The sequence below is a fragment of the Mastacembelus armatus genome, chromosome 18 (assembly GCF_900324485.2).
Source record: "Mastacembelus armatus chromosome 18, fMasArm1.2, whole genome shotgun sequence".
NCBI classification, from domain to species: domain Eukaryota; kingdom Metazoa; phylum Chordata; class Actinopteri; order Synbranchiformes; family Mastacembelidae; genus Mastacembelus; species Mastacembelus armatus.
In genome coordinates, this window is record NC_046650.1 from 15,735,059 (window position 1) to 15,757,689 (window position 22,631).

At 43.8% G+C, this 22,631-nt stretch overlaps 1 protein-coding gene across 1 annotated transcript; it reads right to left on the bottom strand.

Moving 5' to 3' along the window:
- Nucleotides 1–6,123: 6,123 nt before the first annotated feature.
- Nucleotides 6,124–21,446, bottom strand: LOC113124027 (B-cell scaffold protein with ankyrin repeats-like). The gene is made up of 15 exons (XM_026296491.1): nt 21,404–21,446; nt 20,567–20,956; nt 19,247–19,356; nt 19,012–19,150; nt 18,766–18,908; nt 17,194–17,308; nt 16,770–16,966; nt 13,099–13,162; nt 12,621–12,851; nt 10,867–10,932; nt 9,766–9,896; nt 8,226–8,289; nt 7,702–7,781; nt 7,558–7,592; nt 6,124–7,457 (listed from the first exon to the last, which is right to left on the bottom strand). Exons 1-14 carry the CDS (start codon nt 21,414–21,416, stop codon nt 7,560–7,562), a joined length of 1,776 nt encoding a protein of 591 aa, XP_026152276.1. The 5' UTR covers nt 21,417–21,446; the 3' UTR covers nt 6,124–7,457; nt 7,558–7,559.
- Nucleotides 21,447–22,631: the final 1,185 nt, after the last annotated feature.

The window sequence follows — 22,631 nt, forward strand, 5'->3', positions numbered from 1 at the left end:
AATGTATGTTACCCAACCAACCCCCCCCCCCACACACACACACACACACACTCACACACACAGACGCCATTCATTCTTATCTCAGAGCTCAGACCAAACATGAAAGCGACTCAGCTGTGCCACACTTTACCCACTATCCACGCTGGATGTAGCTCAACATCTTAATTGATTTATTCCAAAACCAGATGAAATAACCCACAGAAATCTGCACCATATACTCCTAGATAAGTGCAAAGAAACATGATTTCTGCTTTGAAGAGTCTCCAGCAATTATGTGTGGTATTTGTGGACAAATGCCATTGTTCATGGAATTTCGGGTCGAAGATTCAGATGATTTATGTATTCAGCTGGGGATGGGGGTGGGTAAAGTGGGCAAATTTCATCTGGTTGGAGAAAGCTCCAGCCCAGCAGGCCTAGAGAAGGCTTAAACATAAGCAGGATGGGTGCCAGGTCCTTTCCTTGGCCATTGTGCTTTAATTAACCTACATAGGAGCTGACTGCCTAAATGTGCAGTGATAGATAAGACCCCTCAGATGATTGATTTATTTACTCCACATGCTAGTGATTTCCATAACATTACTACCCCAATTACTAGCCATATGAGGCACAAAACTCATTAACAGCCAGCCTCAATGTATACATGACCAGAAATGGACTAAGATCCTCCAAAACCAAAGCTTCATCAAACTGGGATCTCCCTGCGTTAGGGTCAGCGAGGACAGTGAGGAGCACTGACACCAAACGATCAGGGGATGGTTGATCCATGACTCTCGCAGACATTGTTTTACAAAAGCACACTGAGTCTGGCTTTATCAAGTGAAAGCCTGGCACGGGCCCAGCAGCAGTCTGAGGATGTGATTGCGGCAGAACGTCTCCATCAGAGAGCACTAGAAGGTAACGGTGGGATTAAAATGGGCACTGCTGGCACATGCAGGCGGGCAGGGTGTTTTTTTTTTTTTTTGTTTTTTTTTTTTCGCCAGGCCATTGTTCCATATGTGCTCCACCTGCGCCTCTCAGAGCCTCGCGCCAAACACACGGCCGGCAGGCTCCGCCATCCTTGCTGATTGGAAGTTGCCATGGTGACGCTGGAAGCTGGTGCTGAAAATGAGGGGGTGAGCTGTAAATCTCAACATGGTATTTTTTTAATTTAGGAAATTGGCAAAGGAAGTGTAGTAAATGAATCGCCGTTAATAATAATTCACATATAGCACAAAACACAATTAGGCTGTTTTTGGCTACAGGCAAAAAGCAGGCAGCTCCCTCTAAAACGTGATCTCATCTCATCACAGGCACTTCAGCTCTCCCAGTAGTCCTGAGTGAGGAGATGCTATGCCATGATCTGATAACGATGTTTATGGAAATAATATCACTGGATTATCATTGGACACAGTGAGATGGGGACATCAATCACGTAATGACTGATTCACTGCATTGGCTTATTAAACAACTAAGAGAAAAAGTTACATTTATTCTGTCCCCTGTGGGAAGCCTACCCACTACCCGACGCTGTTTTTGTTTCGTAAGTTATTTTTTCATAAAGTGTTTGGAGTGCAGAGGAGAGGCGAGCAGCAAAGCTCACCCGTAGCTTTTAATAACATGATGGCCACCATCCAGCTTCAGACGAGCTCAGGGATTGGCTGATCCCTTCACACCCTGGCACCTGGAGCAGCCAGAAGTATGTGTGTCTATCTGTGTGTGTGTGTGTGTGTGTGTGTGTGTGTGTGTGTGTGTGTGTGTGGGTGAGAGAGGCTGTTATTGGTGGCTGCACTATTGGAGGCGTGATATGACGAGAATCAAAGGCCCTCACCTGCAACCGAGTGAGAAGAAAAATCATTAAAATGGTTTCAGGCCAAAAGCCTTTGCATAAAATTCAGAAACTTTTAGTTTAAAAAAAAAAAAAAAAAAAAAATTTTCTCCTGGTGTTAAGTTCAAAGAACATTCAGGAGGATTTTTGCCTTGGGTTTCGGTATTTGCAGCCGATGTGTGAGGAAATATGAGAGGAGAAAAGACCTTCCTGTCTAAAATCTGCAGGGCTTGAGTTTGTGTGACAGACAAAGCTGCAGTGATGCTCAGCACTCACCATGGTGACCCACGTATTTGTGTATGATTAGCACCCCCTGCTGAAAACGGCTGAGCAAATATGATATGTACATTTGCATATTTGTTGTCATCCGTTTGACCATTAATCTACAATCCAAACCAAACTCAGCTAAACAGCATTGTGTGGATGTGGCTTTGATTGCTCAGCTGTTGCAGGACCATGTGTGTGTGTTCATGTGTGCAGAAAAAAAAGGGCTTTGGGTCCGGCGGTCTGATAAAGATGGGTAGAAGAATTTTCTGCCGTTTCTCGATGAAAATCTTAGTTTAGCTGCATCGGAGAAAGTAGAAATGTTGTGATCTCAGGATGCGTTTTCTAAGTTGCTTGGTTCGTGCGGATGTGACCTTTCCGAGTCATTGAAAATGCAGAGGAGCAGCAGACAAACTGACCTGCAGAGGAATTAGCCGCTGCTCCTTTCGTCTCCTGCAAACCCAACAGCTTGAACACGCCTGGGCGCTGCCTCACAAAGGCGCTCTACAGAGGAGGCCTATTAATCTTCCCAAAGCCTCAAAAAGCAGAGGAGCCAGTGTGGGCCCCTGAGTCTGCAGCCTGGGGCCCACAGACAGGGGTCCTTGGCAGGCTCTGCGGGGGCCACTCTTGGCCCCTGATCAAATAGGTGAGGGCAGGTTGAGGGCACAGGACAGCGTACCTGTGCCCTTTAGCAGCTGCCAGGCTGAGGCGACCTCCCAGGAGAGGTGAGAGGATCAGCCCTGGTGCTTCTGGCCTTCACCGACATCAATCAGGGGGTCGCTGCTGTTTCTCCCTCATTAAAGCGGAGATGGATGGAAGGTAATCTGACAGCACCGCGGCTTTTCTCTCCGGTGTTTGAGCCCCAACGTGGAGCTTGAGTGAGTAAGCAACACCTGTGGCACCGCCTTTGCCTTCGCTGTTGCCTTTTGTTGCTCAAATTATCATAACGAGACATATCGGTTTGATCTCCTGATGCATGAATTGATAATACCTGACAGCCCGACAAGCACTTTGTGGGCGTAAATAATTTGTTTACTTGTGTTCTGAGTAAATAGTGACACACAATAGGCCCGTTGTGTAATCTTTGTGTGTACTTCCACATGCAAATATGAGCATCCTCTTCTATTCTGGTGAAACAAACAACCCTATTGGGCCCTTTAGGTAGCAGCTGTATTATCACCATCTTAAAGATCATATGAGACTATCCTATGTTTGTTTCTCAGTCTAGCACATGCTTAAATGTTGAAACTGGTGATATTCTATTTATTTTTGTGTCGTCAACAAATCCCACAAAAAGATGAAAACCAACAATGACTTGATCCTAATAACAAGCATTGTCCTGTACGTCTAAAGCCTGATGGAGCTTCTTCATCTGTGCCGGATCGATTGTTGCCCAGAAACTGTTTAAAAGCGTGTTAGATATGATCAACATGGGTGCTGCCCTGCTGTATTAATGTTAATATTAATGTGTGTTAGGCTTCAGCTGAAAATAGTCCCCAAGAAATGTCCTATTTAATCCTTCCTGAATAATATGCGCTAAGAACTAGTGTTTCAGGACATTACTGAACCTTCATCCCCACTGAAATTACATTCACTACCAACTCTGAGGTCAACTACTCTTTCCACTTTAATTCCTTTCAGATTATTTCCTTCATTTTATGATTATTAAATATTTATTTGTGTTATCGACAGACAGACAGCTCCGAGTACTAATAATTAATAAGAGGGAAAGGTTTCTTATTATTCGGCACGTCCGTCACTGCGTGTTTTACAATCAGCAACATGATACTATGGTCCAGGTACTAAGTGTTTTTATGAGGCGTCACTGGCAGGTTTGAACCCACCTTTGACCTTTGTGGAGGAGGTGAAGAGAAACCAGAATTCCCTCTCAAAGACCAAACAAGAGTCGCACTGATCTACATGCGTTAACATTTCGAGTCGTGTGTGCAAAAAAGGAGCGAGGCTGCCCTCTGTGAGAGCGACGTCCAGACTCCCTGCATAAATCAGAATTAAAAGAAGAGAGACGACGGCAAGTCCAGGGTTTCACACAGTCCATCAGCAGAGAGCTGGTTTAATATTCTCCTCCCAGGATGTGAGCTGGGAGTCGTTTTCCTGAACACATTTGTCCTCATTCACATCCACTTTATTAGTCTGCTCAATTATTAATCCACACAACTCAAATTTCACTATAAATAAAGTTTGTTTTTTAAGCATAGATGCCAGTTTATTTAATTACCATCACGTTATCCTGTTCCCGTGTTAAAGCTTCAGCATCCATCAGCTGGGTCTGCTGCCTCTTAAACAAATAGACCTGTCTCTGTGGAAGCCAGAATAGATGAGTCCTGCTGTGGCTGCTGCTCTTTTCACCCCAAAGCCTGCGAGGCCTGAACAGAGCTCTACTGTGCCTCGGTGGACATTGAAATTCCCCCGGCGTTTGTACAGTGAATTCCATTTCCCTGCCTTTTGATTCATACGTTTCCCCCGTGTTTCTTTGCTGTGAAGCAGTTTTCTGTTCCCCCCCTTGAACTTCAGTGCAGAATTAGCCTCTAAATGGAGGTTTGGGGTTGGAAAAAATGGGCAAAGCAAATAACCTGAGAAGGAAAAAAAACACTATGAAGAATAATGGTTTCCTGTGATGACAGAAATACATTAAAGAGAGGTTTTTGAAATTAGGGATGATTCTTTAGCTATAAAACCCATTTTGAAAGTCCAAGCTACGAGTTAATCCTCAAAAACTGTTATTCTAACTGCGAGTGTTAATTAATGCATGCTGGCAGGGCTGAAGAAGGCCGTTTGGACACAAATACATCTAATTAGTGGCTGGAAAGGAAGTGCAGATCAATATGCAGCATCTTGGTCCTGCACCGCTCAGTGTCTCTATAGCTAATCGAAGGTGTCCACATTGACCGGGCTGGGGTGGCGGTGGGGGTCAGCTCAGAGCAGCTTGTTCTCATCACAGCGAGGTTCATCTGTACTGTACGCAGGGTGTGGATTAGGGATGAAAGAATGCCACTGACTGTGAAATTGCCTGATTTTTATCGGGGGTGTTTGGGAGCAGCTGTGCACAATCCTCTGCCCTAATCCTGGGGCCAGAGAGAGGACTGAGCGAGGAGGGGAGGTGTGTACGTGGCTTTTTGCCTCCCTGTGTATGTTGCACACAGGCCAAGGTGTATAATGGAGAACTCCCTAATGATTGTGTTTATGCACGCTCCTTCAGTAGGCTAGTTATCCCTGATACATTTCCCCAGTGTTTGTGCCCTTATGAGTGTTTCTGCAGCAGTGTGGAACCAGTCGCTGGGATTGTGGAAGGATTCGGCAGATGACAACAGCTTGGCTTTTCATGTTTCAATTGGTAGAGGCCATCGCCAGTTAAGAGCTGTGTCATAACAATGTTATTGATGCGTTGACTGTATAATCCAGCCTGTGCTCTATCTCAGCAGAGAGAGGTAGCAGAAACCCACTTTAGAGCGTTTTCAATTCGTGCTGCCCAACAGAGAACGCATAACACTTCTAATCACCACTGAGGGCAAATTTTAAATCTGCACTGATCATGTTTTAATATGAACACTGCTTTGAAAGGGGTCACACACATAATTATCACAACTTAGAGCAATTTAGCATCTTTTAGCTCCTTGTTTTGGTCGCATGGTCACTGCTTCAGCTGCAGCAGCCAGGCAGCGTGAGCAGCAGTTTAGCAGCTAATTCTTGCTCTGGAGTTAATGGAGAGCAAAAACAAAAGAAAAACAACAAACAGTTTGGCTCCTGGTCAAACAGAAACATGACTTTAAATAAACACTGCTGTTGATCAGCGACTACTGGTTGTGTAAATAGCCAAGAGGCCCAAAAGTGAATAAACAGCGTTTTAAAATAGAGACGTGAAAACCAAAAGTGAAGTTAATTCAGCACCAGACTGAGTCTTCTGTGGACACCGGAAGGACTAGAATCAGTTACTTAATGTTACACACACACACACAATTCAAATTTTATTTTAGCATATTAACCTTCTATATTCCACGTTTATTCCATGAGTTTGATGAGTGCAGCTTTAAGACGAGAAAAGAGAAAAGTAAAAATCTTTTTCAATAAATGAAAACAGCCATTTTAAATGGAAAACTTAAGACCTAATGCACTTTGTTCATTTGGAATCTCAATGTTAAATATAGACATAACAAGCAAACGTACAGGATAATCGTGTTGGATTACATTTCAGATATATCAGACATATTCTGGAGCGAATTGTTGATAGATGACTGTTTGGTGTGTGCGGTTCTCTATCTGCTGTTATCTCTTCGGCTGTGGATATTTGCATACACATGAATCGGGGCCTATCTCAGTGGCTACGTCTGCTGCACAGACTGAAATATACTCGGCAGGTGACAGGCAAACATATGCCTCAAATGCCACAGGGTCCTGAAGCCAGATCATCTCCAAAGGCTAACTGGCAGGTCTAAGCAGGGACGCCATTAATACATATTATTCACAAAGAGCATGATTGAAGAGAAAAATGTGCCCGGCGTGTACCCAGCTGCTTTGTTGGCACACAGCTCAGCCTCTGCCTGGGTTTCAAGACTGAGCTTGGATTTAGCCGTGCATTCACCGAATTCCCCATGCAGCTCTTATTCATTCATTCAGGCGCAGGCTGGGCTGCACCAACAAACTGGTATCTGTGTGTGTGAGACAGTGTGTGTGCATTCGTGTCAGATCCTGAATAGTTTTCTAAATCACAGCAAATTCAGATTTTTGACAAGTCTGTACAGTAAATGTTTCTGGAACAGGCCTCTTCAGGCTTTATTCACCGAATGATTGTTAAGACAGACTTTATCCTTTCATTTTCTTCTCGCTTGCTTCTTTGCTTCTTAAAAACCCCAGTGTGCTGACTTAGAATTCATTGCTTTTGTTTTCTTTCTGGGTGAACTTTGATTTGTCTTGGCCGTCTGATGTTCTCAGCTGCTGCATGTGTCTGTTCACTGTCTGTCTGCATTCATAAACATTTATGGGCACATTTCCTCCATCGCTGCCCCCGCAGCCATCAGGAGGTCAGCAGGTGCTCCTGTGCTTAGCAGATGTCTTTGGTCACCTCAGACACATGAAGGGTGATGGATTTTATTTTAGATGTGCAGCGCCCTCTAGAGGCTGAGATGGGAAGGCTTTGCATTATCACGACAAAATCAAACTTCATGGCATTTAAGGAACCTGCTGTCTACTCGTTTCAACCTTGTGAGGCCAGTAGAGCTGAACGAGCTGGGGAAATATATTTCAAATAGGCAATTTCAGATCTTTTAGCTTTGAAATACCAAACAAACCTAATGATAGAATTAAAAGAAACTATTTATGTGCTTAAACAGATGAAACAAGTTGGAAGAAACGAGTCCTCGTTGAGTGATGGAGCCTGTAAATGTGGAAGATGAATAAATCTTAAAAAAATAAGTTCCCGAAGAAACAATGAACAGAAAACTGGATTGATACTGAACAGGTGTTTTCAGTCTCACCTTCACTGTTTGTCCCGTTTCCAGAAGGGGTTTGGCTGCAAAACAGTTCAGAGGGACAAATGTCACTGGTTTTGTTATAGACTGTGATGGCTGTTTACTGTAATACACAGTATCACGTAACTTTATGCATCATGCTAAACTTACATGCTGCCCTTTAAGTGGCCTGTTGTAAAAATCCGACTCCACCGTTTGGCTTTGCCTTCCACTTTCATTCTGTGCAACACCTGAGAGAGAACATGCAGACAAACACAGAGATGTGCAGTAAAAGGAAATGAAACACTCCCATTTAGTGCAAGTCACTAGATCAAAACATGGCACCGGGGGATTTGATTAAATAACTCTTCCCTGAGGATTAATTCCCCACCAATGCAGCTGAGAGTGGAGTCGGTACAAAGGCACGAAACACGAGCTACATTTTTAAAGACTCGCTCGTCGTTTGTTGAACAGTGTTGGTTTTATCTGAGAGAGAGAGAGAGAAGCATCTCTAAGCCCCTCACAGCTCACTGTCTAATCTAGTATTTGTAATGTGGCTGTGTGTGTGTTTTACTTTAACTTTCCTGCTCTGCAGTTTAAATAATCAATTCACTTTTATGTTAAAGTTGCAGGAAGACTGAGCCTGTGACGGCAGCAGTGTCGAACCCACATGTCCAGGGTGGAGGGATATTTACCGTAGACACCGTCATCGTCTCCCGTGCTGTTGGTGGTGCTGACTCTCAGCTGACTCGACGTGTCCTGCAGGGACAAAGATCAGTGCTTTCACATTAGACAGACAGCATCCATTTATTTACATGTTATGGTGAAATGTGTTTGCACTGGGTGAGAGAAACATCAGACTTTGTAGCTCAGTGGAAAACTGCAAATAATGTTTGAACCTGCAACAACCAGAATGAAGGTGAATTCACTGATGTTATTAGTCGAAGTTGCGTCGTCTCTCTCCCTCACCACCCTTTGTGTATATATTTCAGGGTGTTTTCCATTTACCGCATTTGTTGTGCTGCAAAACACACCACAACAACACTTAGCTACACCCATTGCATTGTCTTTGACACTTCAGTTTGGAAAGTGTATTTTTTAAGCCAGTCCTTTAAAACCTGCAGTTACTCTTTGCTCCACACGTCCAGGTTCTATGTGAAAACTACATGATAAACATATAATATTTATGGATTGTTAAAGATTAAACTAGTGGTTTTTGATGTGACACCACACAACAAAGGCAGCAGCCCTGTTTGCAGTCCCATGTTAATAATTCAGCAAAATTATTCTCTATACACAAATATACACATTTGGTAAATAGTAACAATCCAAAATGTGATGCATCCTGATATATATATATCAGTAGCTTAGATTTTTCTGCAAAATAAGTATTTTTACTTGTGATATTACTTAAATACTTTTATTGGAGGTTTTGAAGAAAGAAACAAATCAGGTCTGGCTGTATCTGCACGGTGAGTCTTTCTGGCAGATCAGGTGTGATCAAGAACATTAACTGGCTCCGTTCTGTTCCAGGTAACCCTGACTGAGATGGTGAGGCATGTGTAATACCCCAGCTAAATGGAATTCAGCCATGATTGTGTTTACTGTTTACACCTGTATCTGTCCTGCTGTGACATGTCAGCATGTCTCCTGTGGAAAAAAAAAAACCTGTTACGACTGCTGGAGGTCCGATGTAAATTAACATTCATATAGAAACTGCAGCCAAGTGTCACTTTTTCAGGTGTTTGCCATGTTTGCCTATTCTGACATCTCCTTTCACACCAGACCTGCTGTTCCCTCCTCACTCAGCGGGTGTCCTCGGCTTTTCCCGCCATCCCTGAGTCACCTGATAATCCTGCACACCTGTCTCCACTCCCCTAATTAGCTGCTGAGAGTAGGCCCACAGTCAGTTTGAGCTTTTTTTTTTTTTTTTTTGATCCAGGTTTGTCAGTCTACATGCACATTTCACAAGCTGAAACTGATGAAACAATAAATTAACCAAAATACTGATCAGATTTTTGGTTGTTAAACACAGGAGCCGCACTACCCACACCTGCCGTCCTGCTTCCTGCACTGAGAGAGTAAAGCGTCTGCAACTCGCCTGATTTGCAGAAAGGTAAGACAAACAGTGGTAAGTGCTCCTCCATTCATTGAGTTTGGTTTGCAGGTTGCAGAACAGATTCCTATAGTTTTATTCGATCGTGCACACTAGAGATCAGTGTGTGACAGTCCTACCTGCTGGCTGGCATCGAGGGCCTTGTCCTCAGTGAGTGGACCTGCCTTCCCTCCCTGCTGGGGCTCAGTGCTCTGCTGCTGAGGCACAAAGGTGTCATAGGTGGGGGAGATGCCGCTTTCTTGGCCACATGCTGCAAACAACAACAACACGTTTATAAAGGCATCTGCTGATCTGAGCAGTCAGGAAACGTGAGAGTTTTAGTTCCAGGTGGCAGAACAAACAAAAACAAGTTAACAAACCAGATTTCAGGCATGATTTCACAAATGAAACTCATTTATTTCCGTTTTGAATAAGACAAATTTTGCCTGCATAGAGACAAGTGGTTGATAATGTGATTTTATTTTTCCAGTGATTCATGAGGATGACTGTGATGATCCATGTATCAGTCAGCCTGTGGCTCAGTGTCAGTAAAAGTACAGCAAAGCTCACAAACAGCTTTGTATCTCAGTGCAGCAGCTCTTTCTGTCTTTACTGTAGATTTTTATACTGTTCTACCTGCTTTTTTATTGTCTGTGTTCCCATCTCGTTGCTGCTGGAAAGACTTTCCCCCTGATGATGGTTTGGTTATTCATTGATTCAGTGAAACACCATAAATTGTTTACATGTGATGCCATCCAGCAGGTGGTTTCCACAGAAAGAGAGCAGTCAGCAGAAGTCCTGCTGTTATGAGTCAAACATTTACAATCTGTAATACTGATCCTGTCCACAAAGGGGAAGTCCAGCTACATTTATAGATTCAGTGCAAGCAGGAAGAATGAACATAGTGATTAAAACTTTCAAGCATTAATATTTCCATGAAAATTCAATTCTGGGGAAAATGGAGAAAGAAATATTTTCAGTGTTTCCAGTTTGGTTTAATCTGTCATCCCACGCTTCCTCCTGTTTCTCTATTCTACTGAATTTAATAAAGGCATTTTGTTTATCATTAGAAATATTTTGATATATCTAAATGCCAGGACAATAAAAACAATTTGACACTATGACACTGACAGGGAAGTTATGAACATTCTTCAGAGTTTTATTATTAAATGTCAGGATATGTCACTTTGACCGTTCTGTTTATGATTTGTCTTGTTTGCTTCATATCACCTGTCACACACCTGCTTTGGTGGGAAGTGAATAGAGCTCGGCATCGCCCTGTGGCGCCGTCTTCTTCTTCTGGAACACTGTAAACACACAGGAGCGTCCAGTAACTATTATATATTCATATACAGTAACAATAGGATTCTTTTGGAAAGACGTAGGCGTTTAGGATGAGTTTGCTGCTGCACTTTGACAGTTTTTCCACAAGATGGAGCCATACACTAAATCTGAAATCATTACCCTCTGTGCCAAACTAAGCCAGCAGGTCCATTAAACATACTCCTGCTACTGATTCAGAATAAACAAATATGGGGGAATCTGAGTATTTGTAAAACGGCAGTCGTACCAGTTTGTTATTCCAGAGATAAAATGTGATAGAAGACAAAGGCACATCCTGTTCTGGGTTGCATTAGATGGCCTGAATGATGCTTTGGTTTGGTGCTGAGCTCTGCGAATGAAAGGCTGCACTGTTGAGCTGTCAGAGGCGGTGGAGCTGTGGCCGTGTGACCAACACTAGATTAAAATTCAGCATCCACACCCTGCCAGATAATCCCACCTCTGACTACTTCCTCCATGACAGCATCTCGCCTTTCCACTTCATGTTCAAACACGGCCTGTCTTTTCTGCCGTGCTCACGATACGAGCCTGGCTTTACGGCTTAATTCAGAAGAAACCACGAGTGGCGTACTGCTCCACACACAACTGGAGCTGCGGCTTTCTCTTTGCCTTGCCAGGAGTTTGTGCATTCCTCTCCATGTACTTTACATGTGTAGTGTTTCCTCCCTGTTGGGTTCAATTTCATTCACATTTCAGTCTCACTGAGCTGAGGACGCTAACAAAAGAAAACTTCATTATTTCCACTCGTGCAGTGTTCTCCAATAACTGGCTGCCTGCCTAATCCTCCGCCGAGCCTCATCTCTGCTCTCACATCTTTCACTGCGGCAGTAGGAGTGAGCAGCAAAATGTGATCCTTGTGCGGTTTGAAGCTCCACTGTCTTAATACATGGAAACCTCAAAACCCCTCTCCTTTCTCCTGTGCGCTCTAGGGACAAGGACGATGGAAAACATGTGTAATGACTTATTCTGGCTGACTTGGCCTTGGTCTGGCCAAGATTGGTTGCAGATGGCAGCCCGGTAGTTCCCTGTGTTACTGAGGGGATGGTTGGGATGCAGAGAGTTCAGTGGTGCACTGTTTCTTTTTTTGCTTTGTAAGCTCCATTGGGAAATGGCTTGGCTCGCTGGATACAAGCAAGCTCCAATAAAAAGCTGCATAATTTGGAAAGGGTGCCTGTTGCACAACTGTAATCATTTTTGTGTGTTGAATGGCCGTGTGATAGTGAGGGGAAAGGTGCAGCATAATAACAGTTAATCGATGCATGTGAGCATGTATGCATTTCAATGATTTATAAGCCTTAATAATACCCGTCACTTTTGGATGTTTCCTCTTCATGAAATATGCACGATGCTGAAATTGAACAGTTATGGGCTGTGGGCTCCTGATGCAGGCAAATGGATCTTTCTCTTCCCTCACTTTTCCTTGTTGTGCAGCAGGGAGTGACCGTGTTCTTGTGGTTTGTGGCCTCAAAACAAAAAGCCTCTTCGCTCTGTTCAGCAGCTCTTCGCTGACAATGGCAATGCACATTCCAGGCACTGCCTCCCTCCCACATGATCCCCAAACTCATTTTGACATACTGTTGCATTTACTTCGAAAAGAAAGGAGGAAAGATATGAAAAGGATGAGACAAAGGGATAAGGAGGCATGGTAAGTTACCTTGAGCGATGTACGGGATCGTGTCCTCCTTCACCTGGCTGCTCTCAGGCCGAGGTGTGGGAGCTGGTGGGCGATTGGTAATAACCACTGTCGTTGTTGACTTCAGGATGCTATTATATTCATCATTCACCTCCAGTGGAGCATAGAGAGCCTCCTCCTCCTCCTCCTCCTCCTCCTCCTCTTCATCCTCTCCTTGTTGCTCTTTGTGTACATCTGTACTGGAAGGGTTCCCTAATGCACAAGGTGTTTACTGCACCACTGTTTGAATGTCATGATGAAGTTCTGCTCGCTGTTTTTGTTACTGTCATTTCACAGCTAATCGGAAGCAGCTCTGCACTGCGTGCCCATCAGCACAGGGGAAAGTATTCAGTGGTCGGAAATGAACAGCGAGCCAGCATAATGATATGCTGGAAAAAAAACAATCCCATTACTGCCTTTCCTTTGTCCTCCTTCCACTTCCTATCAGTCGCTCACTCACCTGCTGTGCCCATCATTTCATATACGCCGGCGTCACCATTGTTCTTGCCGCAGTTGAACATTTTCTGCAACAACAGAGCATGAAGAGATGCGTTTAATGCCTCATCCACATCACAAAGAAGCAGCTCAATGGAGGCAATTTAGAATTCAAGGAAAACAATGTTTAATCTGTTGTGTTGAAGCTGGGTATTTGCTGTGTATTCATGCCCTCAACAACTGTGATACAATGCAGGATTGTAATTTCGCTAAGAATGTGAATGTGACATGGGGAGGCTAACAGCATCCGTCCTGTCCACTCAGTTTTCTCACCTGTATCCTCCATGGTAGGAGTTAAAAGTGAAGATCCCCTCTCTGAGCTCTGATCTCTGCCTCTGGGCCATCCTTTAATATTCATTGTTTACATGTCAGATGTGACAAACGTCCAAATTAGTAAATGTGGATTCTCGCCGCATCTGCTCGGACTTCTCTTGTGGAAAAGCAATCTCGGGGCTGTAACCCTGCCTGCTGGCTAGAAGAAAGCAGTTTTCCCCCTGACAGTGAAGCTGCCGCCGAGTCGGCCTATTTGCTAATAACATGCTGAGGGACAGACACGGGTATGAAGAGGGTAATTATGAAATCAGACAGTCTTCCCCTTTCACTCCAAACATATCATTTAGTGAGAAATTCAAGATCCTTAGTTTGATGTTTACACTGCATCCATGATTAGCCTGAGATATGGAGAATCATATTTCTGCTGCTCAGAGACTGAAGAAGTGAAAAGTTGCATCATTAATTCTGAAATGACTGAAAGTAAAAAGCTACTTAATATAGGAAAGCTACTAAATATTTCACAGGAGCGAGAAAAAAGAAAAGCTGCTGTAGTGTATGTAGTGACCAGCTACTGTGCATCTTAAATCAAATAGTCTTTTACAGAGTATGAACACAGGAAGGGAAGTGAGTGTTGCAGGTTTTTCATCCAAGCAACAAAAGACAACCACATGACTACTGTCAGGATTAGTTTTTACTCCGTTTTTACCAATTTAAGACGACATATTCTGACTTCAATAACAAAGAAATCCCAGGCAATAATAGAAATCTCAGCACAACATATGAGCTGCAGCTCACTTTGATAAGAGATCCTCCATATAACCTGGCACGCAGTGTGTGCAGTTTCCAAGCAACACAGCCACTCATGACTCAATTACAGTATTATACTGTTCCTAGTACTGCAAATTACTTATTGGCGACCATGAATGCATTACTTAACAGCAGTGGTTCATAACAGGCCCAACAGGTAGACAGGGTGGGTTAATTACCACCACAGCTTGAATGTTGAATTACAATAATCGAATGCTGTGCTTAAGTACGGCCTGATATTTTCAGAAGTAATATCTGAATAAGGGAGGGTATTTATTTACTCGCCGCAAACGCTAAATCCTTTTACAGATGTCTGAAACTGCCGCAGCCCCAGGCATTCCAGACAAATCCACTTTCACCACCGCAATCCAGGCTGCAGTGCTTCAGACAAAACAGCAGGCATGGTTTGGTCTGAGGTGGAATAAATCTCCAGCGAGTTTAGTTCAGTGTAAGGAGCATAAATCTGGTGCAGCAGCTAAAATGATCAATTCACAGGCTGGCTTGCCTTGGCTCCCGGTGCCAGCGTGCTCGCTGTCTTTTGACATCCTGATTTCAAGATAAAAGTGTTTGATGTGTGACAGATTGTAGAGTGTAACACCGAACTCATCACCAAAGTGCAAGTCAAAATCTGTCCAACTTCTTTTTGGCATGTGCAAATGAGAAGCGGTCAGATCAGCAGGCAAACAGATATTTCACACTTCAAACTATCTTTACTCAGTAAAGTGTTATCTTCATATTTCACTTTTAACGTGAAGGAAAACATGTAGCTTTATGAATGCAGGGCTAAGAGTCTGCAGCCATGTAAACACAGCGCTGCTCTGGTGTCAGGCTGCTCACAGTGGCCATGCTAATGTTTAGCAGGAGGAATTCTATAGGATTCATCATCTAGGTACCAAAGTCTGGCAGAGAGATGTTAGCATATCTCATTTCACTGGATAAGTCAAAGCTTTGCCCCGCTGGTGACCTCAGATGAGAAGTCACAGGATCACTGCAGATGCAGATGAGTTATCTATGCAAAAGCTGAAAAGCAATCCTTCCCGTAGGTGGAGACGTTCCAGCACTCTTCTCATACACATGCAAAACACGGACGAGCACGACTGTAGCATTCAAACGATACACAAATTTCTGGGAAATGTTGATAATGATTGTACAGTTACAGACCAGCTTGCAAAATAAGGTCTGAGGGAGTCAGCAGTTCCTAGGACATCAACTAATTTGGCTTCCATGGATTTGGATATGAGTGTGCTGTACACAAACGCAGCATGCAACACATAAACAGCTCTTTGTAGTGTGTGGAGGGCCCTAGAGGTCCAAGTTCATTTGTATTTATCGAGCTCTGCTTTACGTCTGAGAGCAGGCGCTGAAGTGGTGGCTGGAGCACCGAGTCCATCCACAGTAGATGCCAAGAGACACCTCAGCCAAATTTGTGACCCAGTATTCAAATATTAAATAACACTGACGTATGTTTGGGTTTGTAATTACTAAGAGCAAACACAATATTATCATCTGAGGACATTGACATCCCAGATAACAGCGGAGCATTTTCTATATTTGTATTCTAGTTATGTTCTCCCTGAATAATTCACTTTCCCCTCCGGAGCTGTTCACAGCTAATTAACAAAGAAGTGTGTAGCCAGGGCAGAGTAGTGGATCTGACGTAGGCCCTGTGTGTGCTTCAGACTGTGTATGAAGCAGGGGACCGATCCATCCAGGATTTATTGACAAAGTGCTGCCACACCAATGCCCCAATCACTGGTGCGTCACGTGCTGATTAATTGGAGGTGGAGGAAACGCTGCGGATGAATTAATGAGACTGCTTTGCAAAAAAAAAAAAAAAAAAAAAAAAAGAGCAAGTATAATACCCCATTCATGAACCAAAGGACAGCAGATAGCATGAACAATGACGCGCTCAACAACATCACATGCTCAACCACCACAACTGCAGAGATGTGGTGTTTTAATCATCTCGGCTGTGCCACCGGGTGCATCATGTTTTTTTTATGATAATGTTCCCTCTGCCTAATGAAATTAGCATTGAAAAGGACATTGTGATTCTAGTGTTCTCCAGGTTTGTCAAATAAAGAGATGTGCACGCAGGCGAGGGATCAATTAAATGTGGATTGACACTCATTAGTGAGTGAGTGGCAAACACGCTGCTCTCGTGTTACCACATCTGCACAAGAAATGGGAGGTTGAGCAGGAAGAGGCTGTGTACATTAACATGAGAAAATGGCAGCCATTACGCAAGACACTCTCAGTGGCAGTGGCTGCATTAATTATCTGAATCTATGCAGACGACCTGTGCAGGGAGCCACCGTGCACGCATGAGCAAACACGGCCTTTTTCGGCGCTGTGGGGGTATTCCCTTAGGAAGGCCAGTGTATTTGAGGTGAATGTGGGGGTTAGTATCCAGCCACCTCCTTCACTGTATGCAGAGTCTGAAGCTAAAACTGTATTTTCTATCTTGGATTACAGCTGTAGGTAAAAAACGACCTACAACAGAGACACAAATGCTGTCAAAGGGGGGAGGGGGGTTGCTGATTAGGAAGTAGTTACCAGTGCTTCCTTCAATAAAACGTGAAGCTCTTCGTGGCCGTGACTCTTGGCAATCTCAGCGGGAGTCTGCCCGAGGCGATTGGCTGCGTGCAGTGCTCGCTCAGCACCTGGACACTGCAGGAGCAGGCTGGACACACTTCTTAGTCCACAGGAAGCAGCAAAGTGAAGGAGGGACGGTACATCTGTGCAGCAGAGCTCTGATGTGGACAGGAAAAAGATTCTTCCAGTTAAAGTCCAGTTAGACACTGGAAATGTGCAGCTGTGTATTTGTCTGCAAGTGTAATGTAACAGCTTGGATTAATGCAGAAACCAGGCTGAGATGCTGTCTTTGCTCATGCATCACTGAAACTGAGAAGGAGATATGAAGAAAACTGTTCCAGGTTTGGTTTCTCCCTCAGCAGATAACATGGAGTTCACACATTACCTCTCTCAGGTGTGTTTTCACACTGCAGTCCCTGAAAACCTCCACTGGGCATTTTCTTTAACAGCATGGACGCCAGCTTCTGATCCAGCTTCTCCACAGAGCACACCTGGAGAGCCTGGAGAACAGGAAGAAGCTGTAAACCCTTCTTTCACCACTAACAAGAGCAAATGACTGCTAAGGTTTGGCTTTGATGAGCAGCTCCTAAAACAGTTGGAGTGTTTGGATCATATGGTGAAGTATATAGAGAGACATTTAAAATGCCAGCCCAGACTTCCAGCTCCAAATTCTCTTGGCAGAGTCCTCATTTGGCATTGCTCGAGTTTGCCTCTTCAGCAAAAGAGACCTAATCAAATCAAGTGGCTGAAAGAAGCCTGAAACCTGCCGTCTCTTCAATTTCAGGAAGGAGATGGGAAACCGGCGCACATAAACACAGCAGAAACACGCTGATTCAATTTCTCTGCTGTTTTCCCTGCTCTTTCTAATGGGTTGGAGTGGATCGATTATATGCAGTGTTTTGGGGCGGTGATTGACTAATTCTTCTAACCGAGTTATGTAACGATGAGTCACTGAATAATACAACACTTTCAAAGTGCCTCATAAGAGTTACGGCTTGTGGAGAGGAGAGCAGCATTCATAACTAAATCAATGATCTGCAGGATCATTTGAATATATTTGCAGCGCTGGAAGTTTAAGGTTTGAGGTGTTCTCACTGTTCTTTCTCTAGAAACAAACGAACACTGTGTAATGTCATATTTCAGTCAGTAACACTCAGAGTCAGCCTGTGAAAACAGAGGCGATGATTCAACTCTATGAGGCTGTAGTTCATGCTGCGCTTAAATCGCCCAGTCTTGTACTGACGGGTGTTTCTATTATTGTGTCCACTCCATTTATTTCTATGTAGATAGGTTAGATAACGGCTCCAGGAAGGAGGATTTACTGCAGGACTCTGGGAGTTTTAGCTTGTTGTTCCAAGTGAACTGAGTGTCTATACTTTTATGTCTGACTTCATTTTGGTTTCAGCTGTGAGCTGCAGACAGCACATGGTCAAAAACACCAAGTCTGTATTTAACCTGTTAGTGTAAATGTAGTAAGTAAAAAGAATATGCTTCTAAACTAGTTACAATGAGTTTTTATATGATATTATAGAAATAATAATTGAGCCCAGTGTTTCACACACACACACACACACGTCTGGAAACAGCTGGAAAACTGGGTGTGAATGCAGCGACTTATGGTCTTAACTGGGGAATTCCTGCACATCCATGCATTAGGAGGCACAGCGTTCCCATCCCAACATGGTGTCTGCATGGATTCATCACCGCAGTGAACCGCAGTGACTCATGTGACATCTATGTGGTTCTATCTATGCTACAGTAAATACCCCTAATGACATAATTAGGGGAAATCACCCTCATTACACCATCAGGGTGATTTTCTCAGACTTGTCAAAACTCTTCCAGACCCACATTTGACATCGTACAGCTGTTTCCCCGTGAGTAGTAAACCCTGACTACGCCAAACAACTGAACTCTGGGTATTGTTGGAAGTGAAACAGCCTTTTAGTGGCTCTACTTGACACATGAAGTCTACGGGGTCGGCCACCCCGGACAGAAGGCTGGAGAGCTCCTCCGTGCTGCTGTAGTAATGCAGCTCTGCCTTGCTCAGTGGCACTCCTTCTCCACACACACTCACTTTTACATTCCCTGCTGGAAAATCTGCAATTGAAAACACATGCAGGACCAATAAGTCAATTATTTGAATAAAGATCTCATTTCAAATGTATTTCTAAAATCATACATTGATCTTTTCTGTGTTCACCTGGTGCACTGACGCACAGGGTTTGCTCGTTCCAGCGGACTGGCTTCACGCTCAGCGTCTGATTCTCATCTGTGAACTTAACTTCAGTGATGCTGCCAGCCGCCTCATTTTTCAAAAGAATGAACACCACTGCAGAGCCCTGCCAAGGAGACAGCACAGTAAACTGCAGTGTCGACACAGTGAGGGCTGCTTCGTGAACGAAAACAAATGGCTGACTGCTGATTGTGTGTCTCACCCTGCAGGGGACTCTGGAAGGAACGACCACGATGCTGGATCTGAAGTCGTTGGCCTGCATTTGTTTCACCTTTTGTTTACATGTGCTGCTGACATTTGCTGCTGACACACCTGTAAAACATGAGACACAGACCCTCATTCTGAGCCGTGCACCAACAGTTTCTGCAAAATCAGCCTAAGCTTCATGCATTTGTAGCTATGCTGGCTGCAAAACACTACAGAGGATGACATTAGTCCACTGCTTTGACTCAGATTAATCTATCAGACACATCCGTTCAAAACCTTAGTACACACAGGTACAAAACAAAGTATACATTTGGTTTTTATGACAGTCCAGTGGCATAAAGGCACTTGCACAGGTACACCTGGTACACAGCTTCATCTGTTTTGAACAGGGAACATACTTCTGGGTTAAAATATAACCGTTTGTGGGATCCTGGCCCGAACCACTCGACTGTATCAGTGCAATGAAGTGATGCAGAGTGCACTCGAATTTGCATGGCTCACGGTGGGTAGTCGGCAGTGTTGGCTAAAGAGGAAAAGACTGGCTATTTGCATCAGATGTTCCTCCTGCACACCCACACCTCTTTAAATTCAAGCCTCCTCCCCCAGTTTGTGATTATGTACAAATAGTGTAATTAGGAAACACCAGGAGAGGAGGCAGAGGATGACTGACAGGACGGACGAGGACGCGGCACAGTCACACATAGTTTGACCAAAGATGTCCCTGCAGCTGGTGCTAAAAAATATTAGCTGTCAATCTCCAGCACACAGTTCTCAGGAAAATGTCAGTAAACAGGTGTCCAGGCTGCTGCTCAGGCATTCTCACAAATAATGAGCATTCTTTGTGAAACAGCAGGGCAATGAGGGTTTTCTCCTGAAGGAAGGGGCTGTTAAGAGACTGAGTGTGTTCTGGGTTTGCAGGACTGGGCTGTGCACTGTTTCCTTGAAATACAGTGTATTTGTTCCTGCAGACACACGCTGTTTGATTCCAGTTTTGTGGTTTTAAATTGATTTTACGATAATGGCTTTTTTTTTATTAGAGCTACAGGAGGTAGTTTTAATGCATTTTGTAACTAATGTAGTCAGGATTACATTTGATTTGTGCATAGAGATGTTGGATTTACCCCCAAATGATCAAATATTAGGGTTGTGGGGGAACTGAGGTGAATTTAATAATTACAGGTGCAGACGTTAGTGACAGGATTTGTCTTTCCTCTCCATCTTCCTTTCTGTATCACACAGGCTACACTTGCAATTCTAGTCAAGATGGTGGGTCAAGGCAAAACAAAGCACGTCAGAGCTGAGACCAGAGTCATACCTTTTCTGATAATATCACTCACAGTAGATATGTACTCATGAGGATCTTGTTCACTGGAAATCTGCCGGAACTCGCCCTCTTTCAGAGGCACCAGCTCCAGCAGCGGGGCCACGCTGTCCACCCCACACAGCAGCACCACCACATGAGCCGCAGGACTCAACACGCGGGCCAGGAAGAAGCGCTGCATCTGGAACAGGTGCTCTAACAAGCCTCTGGAAAGGATCAGGAGCTTGCAGTTGAACTGGGCCAGCCTGAGGAAGTCGTCCCGCTGGCTGGGCGCCGCAGAGATGTTGTAGCAGCAGATCCCAGAGATGGAACCAGTGAAGACTGACTCCAGATAGGTGGCCCATTGCTCTGCCTCAGTCTCATAGATTATTAGCAGATCCTCAGCTATAAAAAAGTGTAAGAAGTCCACAAAGCGAAATTTATGATTCTACATAAAAAACCTTGCATCTCTATTGTTTTATTTACACAGATTAGATTTCACAACTAATCAACTAACTAGGTTTTGCATCTGATCCACATTGTGGAGAACTGATCCAACTTCCAGTGTCAGCAGATTAAGATCTAATATAGTCCACGTAGAGGATGCAGAGAACTGTAAATCCTGCTCTAGACAAAAACAAGCAAAAATACAAATTTTGCTTTGACATTTTTCAATTTGGTTCCAAGACACATTGTGTCAATGGTAAAAACAAAATGTTGCTCTGAGCGTTGTGGACAATCATGAATTACATAATCAATACTGTTATATTAGAGCAATTAATCACTTCATTTTCCCAGTAAAATGTATGTGACGATAAATTACTGAATAAATAATTCAGAGGGGCAGCTTACCTGTCTGGCTCATGGCTCCAGTGCTGTTAGTCTGCAGGTCCAACCTCACAGTGACATGGAAAACAGAGCAGCTATTGTCAGGAGGAGCTCAGATAAGCATGAACTTCCTGCCACGCCAAATTGGATAAAGAAACTACACCTTTTTTTTTTTGCTTTTTTTTCTCAGCAGGACAAAAAGCCTGTTCTCTGGTGACAAGGAAGAAGATGGGGGGGAGGTCTTGCAAAAAAAAAAAAAGGAAGTTTGTTGTGCAAATTTATTGGTATGTTGTTAGCTCAACACACTGCTGCTACTATAAAATGGGTAGAGCACGGCTCAGCTGGCTGGAAATGTTTATTATTCATGGATGAAGTGTTTTTGAGTGATTCTACATTTTCTCATTATATAAAGTAACTATAGGAAAAACATTTTCTCCAGGCAGAAGAACGTTTCTGTAAATATTCTTGCGTATTCTAACTGGTTTTCCTGATGAAATAAAAATGAACATGTTTCAGTTTTTATCTTCACGAGCCACTTTGTATGTTTTGATTCAGTGCAAGCTACCAAAGCTGCAGAAGTATAAGAGAAAACTTCCAAATTATTAGGAACAGAGCCATGAATCCCATGAAAGGAGTCACTAGGTCTGAATGTAGGGAAAAAAACCAGCAAATAACAACAGGTGACGGAGGTGAAAAACGTGAGTCACCTGTTTGACCAGGGTTTCATTAAGTCTGCAGAGCCATGGGAGCACAGCAGAGCAGTGGAACCTGAGTCGTGTTAAAACTAATGATCTGGTGTGAATGTCCCCACTACAGGTGGGAGATAAAAAGGCTGTGGGAGGTTCTGACCTCCTCTGCACACAAACACAATCCCTCATTGAGAGAAATGCAAAAGTCAGGGCTTCATTAACTGGCTCCGCTGGCCAAACTCACACCACACCAGCATCTCATTAATTGCAGTTTGACACTGTTTATTTCCTTGGAGCTGCAGTGGGTTAACTGGAATAGACGCTTCAGGTCCCCGTTCAAACGGGTCCACACACTTTCCCTTTCAGATAAAACATGAATCAAATTACCAACCACGGCCTCCGACAACACAGAGTCCTACTTCCCTATAACTAGTGCAAGTTAACCACAACCTCAGAGATGACAAAGACTGAATGTGCAGGTCTTGTCCTGAGGGTGGCGCTAGAGGAGAGGACATGTGGTGACCGAAGTGAAACTGGTTTATCTCCATGGGAGCAGGAAAATT